Below are 9423 nucleotides of genomic sequence, written 5' to 3'. Positions count from 1 at the left end.
ATGGAAAGACAGGATTGAAGGGTAGTGTCCAGCAATGGCCAGAGGATGTTGGATGGAGTATATCTTTTTGCAAAGAAATTCTAAGGGTCCTTTATCCCATCAATACAGCATATTGCTGGAAGGAGACTGTCTCCATAGCCACAGCTAACATAAAGGCCAAACTGCCCTGTAACTGTGTTACAATAATATAACAAAACCTATCCTGAAAAGAGTACATATAATGAACTGATATATTAGGATATTGACATAGAAATTCATATCTGTTGTAATGGGTACAGAAGAGGTAGTGAATCTAATTTGAATAAGGGCCTTCCCCAGAGGAAGTATGGTCAAACAGAAGTCAAATTAATTGACTTCAGACTGTTTACATCCCAGGATGAATCAACATTTCAGTGATTTAAGCCCAATTTAATTTAGGCAGATTTTTTTAAAAAAAACAACACAAGAATAAGAACATTCTTAGAGCATATTAATAATTAAACCAACATGAACACAAATTAGTAATATTCTACATAATAATAAAGGTACTGACAGCTTGTTATTGTATTTCTAGTAATCAATTTAAGAGTAAGTCAAGTAGCTTTGTTACACCACGATGTACGTTTCCCAAGTCCAGTATTGTTAACAGTCACGGCTGTTGATGGCTGGGGATGGGGGGTTATGAACCAAACTCAACTGTTTCTTCAGTAATTTTCTTGAACTCATAGTTGCCTCTTCCATCCATGTGAAGATAAAACTGGGGAGACAAGAAAACAGAGTCAGCAAATTTGGATATTAAAGAGTGAAAAGTATGCATCTGTTTAGATAAGGATCATTTAGAGCAGGGGTGTCCAAACTTGGTCCCTTTAAGACTTGTAGACTTCAACTCCCAGAGTTCCTCAGCCAGCTTTGCTGGCTGAGGGACTCTGGGAGTTGAAGTCCACAAGTCTTAAAGGGACCAAGTTTGGACACCCCTGATTTAGAGAAATGAACATATTCAGACATCGCCCTTGGGAAAAAGAGCTCTGTAAAATGTGGACATTTGATCACCATCTGCTGGCCATGATAATTTAACCAGTGGCTTAAGCCTCATCCTTCAAAAAATGAATTCAATGCTTTTTATTATTGAAACTCACAAATTGCTAAATAATAATCCTGTATTCTTCAAATAGTGATTAAAAACAACGGGTATTAAAACAGGTGATTTATCAAAAAAATTTTTTTTAGCTACAACAAACTAATGACAAAAGTGACCACTCTTAACTGTTAACAAAGTTTTAATTATATTTATGAGCAATCATAATGTGCAGTATTAATACAGGAAAACCATCAATCTTTAATTATTCTTGAGAGAAATGTACATTTATTTATTTATTTATAATTTAATTTTTTATACCGCCCTTCTCCTGAAGGACTCAGGGCGGTTTACAGCCATATTAAAAACACAGAATATACAAAATATAAATAACAGATTAAAACGAATGATTCAGAGGAGTATAAAATTGGTGTTATTGTAATGGTTTGTTGTGGTTTTATTCTTCCATTATTCTATTCTAATATATAGATATACTTTTGAAAGGAAGTTTCAGTGACAATATGGTTATGATTCTGAACTTAGAAATTTAGAAGAAAAATATAACAGAATCTAAGCAAACCTATGGCTCTTTAACAGTCAAAAATAAGGGGAAAATATGCAGTGCATTTTTCCATTTATTTACTTACAATGACAATTTCTAAGGCTGCCCACTTGCCAATGACACTGGGCAGCTCACATAGAGTTAAAAAGAATACAGAGCATTTTTAAAAAAAAAAATCACTAAAAAGAATTGCACTGAGGGGAAAAAAGGACTGAGGAAAAAACCCACAAGAATTAAGCAATACAGTCTCAGAGTTCAAAATGCTGATTCATGCAATGTCCCAGCATGGTATCTGTGGGAACAGCCAGATCTTTAAGGTTCTCCTAAGGCAAGCTTTGCTGGCTGAGGAACTCTGGGAGTTGAAGTCCACAAGTCTTAAAGTTGCCAAGTTTGGAGACCCCTGTCCTAAGGAGTGTAAAATCAGGATCAAACAGACCTCAAGAGGAAACTGTTCCAAAAAGGCAGATGTAGTGACAAAGAAAACTATATGTCTACCCAATCCCATAAGAAGATGATATTGCTTTAACAGATGAAATCTGAAGCATGCCAACTCTATTGGCAGAAACAACTGATCTGAGACATTCCAGTGAATGTTCAGGCCAATGTAAATAATTAATCTATTTAAAGGGTGGGTGATAAGTACAGTGACCCTATTTTCTTAGGAAAATAAAGGAAAAGAAGTAAATCTGGAAGAGGTTCATAAGAGTAAAAAATTGTTTTTCCTATAAAAAAAGGCAAATTCAAAAGCAAAACCAAGAAAAACTTTACTAAAATATATATGCTAATAAAAATATGTAAAATTAAGTGATATAAAGTATGTAAATTCATTTTTAAAATATGGTAATTCAATTTCTGAGCAGATTTCCCCCAAGATGGCTGCTGAACGATAGGAGGATTGTTCTCTCCTGCCAATTATCAGCTGATTTTGCCGCCAAAGCTGGTCATTTTGCTGCCAAACCTTGGATTTGACTTCTCTTTAAACTCAATCCTGATTCCCAATTTGCTGATAACATTAAGGCTGACTCTGTATCTTGGGTTTCTATATACACATAGTCCTCAACTTCCAACCACAACTGAGCCCAAAATTTGTTGTTAAGCAAGACATTTGTGAAGTGAATTTTGTTCCATTTCATGACCTTTCTTGCCACCGTTGTTAAATGAATCAAAGTAGTTGTTAAATTAGTAATCTAGAAGTGGGAGGTTTGTGACTTGGGGACTTCCCATACTTATTAAAAGCATTATAATGCCTTCAAGCTAATTCCTAGGCTTAAAACTTTATGCTTTGAGACCAGAATATTTAAAGAGTAAGTCTTCTGTTTGATTCTGCCCCTTAATTCAGATAATAAGAGCTCCTATGTACGTTATTGTTTTCAACCTATCCAGCAATAACATACCAAGCTGGTCTTATTCCCTTAGCAGACAAATAATGTAGAATGGATTTTATGCATTAGCAAAAACAAAAAACAAAAAAAACCAGTTAAATAAAATAAGCCTTACATCATGGTGCTTCCAAAGTGATTTTCTGTGAGAAACAGTGAAGAGAGTGATGCCAACCTGAAATGCCAAAACACAGTTTAAGGGTTATAATGAGCATTAGATTACTAGACATCTATCTGCACTGAAGCACACGAAACAATAAGAAAACCAACCCATATATGATCTACAGAAAAATAATCTAATTTTCCAAGGTATCCCTTTTTCTAAAAGCAGCTACTGAAAGAGGGAACATTTAGAACAGGATTACAGTGCTGGAACGGGACTTTTTGCTCTGTTTAATTTTGTGCTGCATAACTCCCTTTTGTAACTAACAGTTGCATTGTGATACTTGTACATTTTCCCTACAATAAATAATACCAGCTTAGAGTTGGGTGATTTGGAACAGGGACTCTACATGGGAAACATAAGAATTCCTTCCCTTCTCCTAACCCTGTCCTCCCATTCTGCCCTTTGATTAAAAATCAGGCTATAACCCCTATGTCAACTTTACTTATGGGTTCCAAAATTAAATCCTAAAGAGATAAAAGATACATAAATCTTTTTCATTGAATTCGCCAGAATTGAAGACCGGCTTTCAGAAATCACTTCAGAATTAAAAATATATTTTAACCATTCTTTAAAACTTTCATTCCAAGACAAAGAAGAAACCTGAATGCAGTGAATAAGAAAATATGTGCATGAATAGTCAACTCCAGCTTCAGCAACTGCACAATTCTTATTTGCTTTGGGCCTTTGGCCATAAGAAAGACAAAACAGCTATTCAGAGCAGGACCAGCTCTAACTCAGTTTCAACTGTGAGATGGGGAAGCATATTCATTTAATAAATAAACTTAAATAAATCCACAAAATACCCAGCTAGCCCTCTTACTGCATTATATTCCTCCATCCCCTATCCAGGACAGGGTTGGGCAACTATGACAACTTTACAACCTGTACAGCTCACTTAGGAATTCTGAGAGTTGAAGTCCACATGTCGTAAAGATGTCATAGTGGCCTACCCCCTGGGTCCAGAAGCAGCTTCTTTGACTGAAACCGGAGAATTAAATCTATCAAATCCCCATTGTTTTCACTCAGCCACTATCTTCCCCCTTTTCCCCCAAAACAATGACCTGTACTAATCAATGAAATAAATCACTCTCATTCTTTAATTCAGAGAAATAACCTTCAGGTTGGAGCCACTTCATGAGAAGGACAGACTTAAGTTAAATTCTACAGGAAAATATAAAAAAAAAAATCGGCCAAAGCAGACTGTCGTTACTCTTCATGTGATTTTTCTCTCTACTGTTTTATTTTGTTTTCTTTAACACAGTTTCAAGTTAACATGTTAGGGTTAGGGTCTGTAGGCCTAATGTTACTAAATGTAGTCATACCCTTTTCTTTTTTTAACATGGCTTTAAAGTTTGATCTTAAACTAGCAATGCAAAATTAACCACAGAAAGACATACTTTCCGACAATGGCTGTAGATGTAGCCCTCCACATCAACACTAACGGCACTTGTACATTCATCCAGAATGGCAAACTGGGGTTTATGGTAGAACAATCTAGCCATCTGCAATGGAAAAAGAAATGATAAAAGAATGACCATATAATCCATACATACGAAGAACATTAAATTGGGATTTTTTTAAAAAAAATATCTAAGGTATTTTGCAGGTAATCATAAAAAATAAGCCACATTATATGATGGGAGAGATGTTCAAATCACAATAGTACTACACAAATGTCCATTAATTCCACCATGCTCATATTCTCCAGAGAGTCACATTATTTGTACGTGGTCCTTTAGTAAACATGAAAATAAAAACAAAGCAAATTTTATACGTGGCACACAGTTCTTTTTTTTCTTGAAGTAGATGCAAAAATTTCGTTCTGTTGCCATCACACAGAATTTAACTGAAAATATTTTGCTAAATTTCTGACCCTCTTAAAGGCAGCAATTAATGGGAAACGGTAAGTAGTGAACTTATTATTTTTTTAAAGCTTATTGTCAAAAGCAGACATTGTAACAAAATGTGTTACACATCCTATGTAATACTGTACTAAATTATTAATCAACAGGTATAGGTGGTCCTCGACTTACAACAGTTCATTTAGTGACTGTTCAAAGTTACGACGACACTGAAAAAAGTAACATATGGCTGTTTTTCACACTTATGACCATTGCAGCATCCCCATGGTCATGTGATCAAAATTCAGATCCTTGGCAATTTATGACGGTTGCAGTATCCCGGGGTCATGTGATCACCTTTGGTGACCTTCTGACAAACAAAGCCAATGGAGAAGCAGATTCACTTAACAAATGTGGCAAAAAAGGTCGTAAAATGGGGCAAAACTCACGTAACAAATGTCTCGCTTAGCAATAGAGATTTTGGGCTCAGCTATGGCTGTACGTCGAGGACTACCTATAGTAGGTCCAGGACGAATGACTGGGGCATCATTTTACTTCAATTCCTTTCGGCTTGCGACCTCCAACAAAGGATGCTAAGATCTCCTCAAACATCTATAGTTTTAATCTTTGCCCTACTTAGCTCCTTTGGGCAGCTAAAGAATAGAGAATTTCTAGATCTGGACCTAGGAGATTATTAATGCCTCACCAAAGGATGAGATGCTAACAGCAGCCTTGAGGGAGGCTATGATACACCTCCTCAAATAGTTCTTTCTGGATCCAGAAGTATTGGATGACAATTGCCCAGTCTTCAACCTCCCCTTTTGGGGGAAGGTTATTGAAACCACTATTACATTAACAGTGGCATCAACTATGGAGCATCTTATATGAAATGAATTTTTGAAGGACTCTACCCTTAGGAATTGTTGTGGTCCACCAGCAGCCTGCGGAGCTGGCAACCAAGTTGGACAGGGATGAGGCTGAGGTGAGGCCAGGGCAATCAGGGAGTGAGGTGCGGACTCCAGAGCCTCCAGAGACTGATAGTAGTGAGGCAGAGGAACAGGAGAAGCCATGAAACATGCACGCATGAGAAGAGCTGCCAGAAGGCAAGAGCAGCTCAAGCAAAAAGGACAACTCGGGAGTAGGGCCAAGAGATGATTGGCCCCCTCCCATAACGCTTAAAACAGACTAGCAATGGCTTTTGCTGGAAAACAACGTTGGTAGCTTCGTCTTCTGCTTCGTCTACATCTTGCCTTTATTTTTGTGACTTCTGAACATTTTCCAAGAAAGGCCTTTGCCTAATTGGACCAAGGTTTGCGATAGGACTGAGGAATTTGTGTTGGGAGGAATTTGTTTTAATTTAGTTGAACTACGCTGGGAATGAAGTAATTCTCAGCTGTTCGAATTAAGTTTTTTTTTTCATGGACTGAGTTTCCTACTACCTGCTTGGGTCTGGGTCACACAGGAATGGAGACAAGCTTGGTTGCTTTAGTAGTTGATTTTTGTTGGAACCTAGGGATGTGGCGGTCTATAAATGTAATTAATAATAGTGGCATTAGACCACGATTTTACTACTGAATTTACGTCAACACATCAATTAAAACAAGTGCTGGAAAATGCACACAGTGTCGAGGGACACTGTGAAGACAACCTACTGCCATTCTCTGTTTTTCTCCTCCACTGAGAACATCCATCCAGTCTTGAATACTATCCCAGCCTCCTTCACGTTCCAAGATCTGACCCAGCTGGACATTATCTAAGTATTCCTTTAATACCTGCAACCAAAACAGTTAACAAATATTGCTTAACAGATTGCCGATACATTTGCTGGTACCTCCCTGTTAATTTATCTAATCCTCCCCCTCCCTGACAATTTAGATTGGTTTAGCTCAAAAAATTTTGTCAGAAAATTGTTCCAAGCAACAATATTAACTGAGCTAGATTATGTACTTTAAGTGGTATTGAAGTACATGATAAATGTTATGCAGCCTCACATACAGTTGGCCTGAAAGCGGTTCTGATTCACTGACCTTCCCTTCCATTAAAATAGACACCCTAAGTCAGCGATCACCAACCTTTTGGACCTCAGGGACCACTAAATTCATAATTTTAAATCCTGTGGACCACTAATATGATCTGCTTAATGACCAGCTGGGGGTGTGTGGCTAGGTGATTATGTGACTAGGTGGGGATGGCCAACTTGATGTCACTCATGTTGAGGGGCACCTCGCTGGCCTCTATTCTCTCCTCCCCTCCCAGCCACTCCTTGCCTGCCTGCCTGGGCTCCTTAGGGCCCCGAGAGGAAGCAGTTGTTGGAGCTAAGCAGCCACCACGAGAAAGAGTTGGCAAAACAGCTGGCTCAGTTCAAATTGGATATGACTGAAAAGGAGGCTCAGCAGAAGCATCTCACTGAGGACTATGAGCATAGGCTTTCCAAGCAGAGGGAAGACCTGCAGGAGTGCAAGACCAAGTACCGGTGCCTGGAGACTCAGTGGGCTGAGATGGTCAGCCAGTTCCAGGCCGTGATACAGTCCCACTGGAACAAGACCCTCTAGCGCTTCACTACCAGCGGTCCTTCTCTCCAGCATTTGCCTAAAGCCCCGCACCAGGAGGCTGAAACAGACCCCAAGTCAGAATTTCTGCCCCCCCTCTGACCTGCACAAAAAGACTTCTGCAGTAACAAAAGCATTCATTGCACGTATCCAGCCTAGGGGATGTAGTTTGAGAACCCCTGATTTAGTGCAATATAAAAAATGCAAATTATTTTTCTGTGGACCACCAAAATTTTCTCATGGACCACCAGTGGTCCATGGACCACCAGTTGGTGACTGCTGCCCTAAGTAATCATGTGCTCTTTTTCACCATAACTATAGTTTCTTTTCCCCCTCCAATTTCTCTGTGATTCAAGACAGAAATCACAACAGCATTGCTACAGAACCTGGCATTTAACTCAGAGAAGCATCAGCGCAGATTTCAGATTCAATCTATATTCTCTTTTTTCTATTTAAGAACCAGAGTTATGGGACTTGGAAATCCATGGGTACAGTTATAAAATTCCCTCCATCTTGAAAGCTTGGCAGAAGTTAAAGCATAACAGTAATTTCTATGCAAGTACTGATGAATTGATGCATCTCTTCTTTATTACTTTCATACCCTTTAATGGCATCACGGGACCGCCTGCTGTTACCGAATACCTCCCACCGACCTGTACGCTCGCACAGAGAGGGACTCCTTAGGGTGCTGTCCGCCAAGCAATGTCGGCTGGCGGCCCCCAGGGGGAGGGCCTTCTCTGTGGGGGCTCCCACCCTTTGGAACAAACTTCCCCCTGGACTCCGGCAACTGCCGGACCTTCGGACTTTCCGCCGCGAGCTGAAGACCTATTTGTTTGTTCGCGCCAGACTGGCATAGGATTTTAATAGGATTTTAATTAGTTTTAATGTTTTAATATTTTATAATTTGGGGTTTTATTTTTAATGTTTTAATTCGGCCATTTGTATAATATGTTTTTTAATTATGGTTTTATGTGTATATTGCTCTTGTTTTATTATGGCTGTAAACCGCCCTGAGTCCTTCAGGAGAAGGGCGGTATAAAAATTTAATAAATAAATAAATAAATAAATAAATCAGCAGACAGGGAGCTATGCACCTGATTTTTCTGTCCTATAGCTTCAGGTTGGTCAAATAATATAGCACATTTTCCTATTTGCCAAGTGGCAGTGTCTACAATAAATTCAGAAAATTAGCTTTTATGATTCTGCTCCTATACTAATTCAGAGTTCTATAGTAATTGAGCAAATTAAGGCTTGTATGAGCAATGTTGTAATTAATCTCAATTTAAAAATCAAACAAGAATCAACTCTAGGAATACCTGAAACACAGATGCCACTATAACAGCAAATCTGAAACCCAATGAAACAATACTCTACCCAGAAACCTTATTCTTTTGGCATACTTATCTATAATAGATACATATTTCCTTTTTAAAGTATTATATCTTTATCAGAGCAAGGCAATTCAAAATGTGTAGAAACATTTATGAATTTCCCTTCTTCTCTGCTCCCATTAAGGTTGTAATAAATACAAGAGTATCCATCCATAGATATTTTGTACATATGGACTGAGACAAAACTAGTTTAAATCACTGGCATTTCAAATTATTACATGCTTTTAAAATTCACAGTGATTTCTGGTTTTTTTTTTACTTATTTTTATTATATATCTACAGTGAATATAACCTTTAAAAACAGATAGACAAAGCCAGTTTGATCTAGTGGTTAAGGCACAAGATTGCAGAGCAGGAATCTGTGAGTGCTAGGTCCCATCTTAGCCATGGAAGTCGGCTGGGTGACTTTGGGTCAGTCCCCTTTCTCAGCCTAACGTACTTCACAGGGTTGTTGTTGATGGGAAAGTAGGAGGAGGAAAGT

General features: G+C 38.3%; 1 protein-coding gene across 3 annotated transcripts in view; it reads right to left on the bottom strand.

Moving 5' to 3' along the window:
* Positions 1 to 433: 433 nt before the first annotated feature.
* The window catches only part of ABCD3 (ATP binding cassette subfamily D member 3), a 50289-nt gene continuing 41299 nt past the window's right edge, over positions 434 to 9423 (bottom strand). For all 3 annotated transcript variants that reach the window (XM_058176116.1, XM_058176115.1, XM_058176117.1), the window contains 4 exons: positions 6655 to 6774; positions 4559 to 4663; positions 3114 to 3170; positions 434 to 736 (listed from right to left, as the gene is read on the bottom strand). In XM_058176116.1, coding sequence (XP_058032099.1) covers positions 659 to 736; positions 3114 to 3170; positions 4559 to 4663; positions 6655 to 6774 — 360 coding nt within the window. In that variant the 3' untranslated portion in view covers positions 434 to 658. The remainder of the gene's footprint in view (positions 737 to 3113; positions 3171 to 4558; positions 4664 to 6654; positions 6775 to 9423) is intronic.

This window comes from Ahaetulla prasina, chromosome 3, assembly GCF_028640845.1.
Source record: "Ahaetulla prasina isolate Xishuangbanna chromosome 3, ASM2864084v1, whole genome shotgun sequence".
In the NCBI taxonomy this organism is placed as follows: Eukaryota; Metazoa; Chordata; class Lepidosauria; order Squamata; family Colubridae; genus Ahaetulla; species Ahaetulla prasina.
Note: the sequence above shows the minus strand (reverse complement) of the source record. Positions and strands in the feature narration are given on the sequence as shown.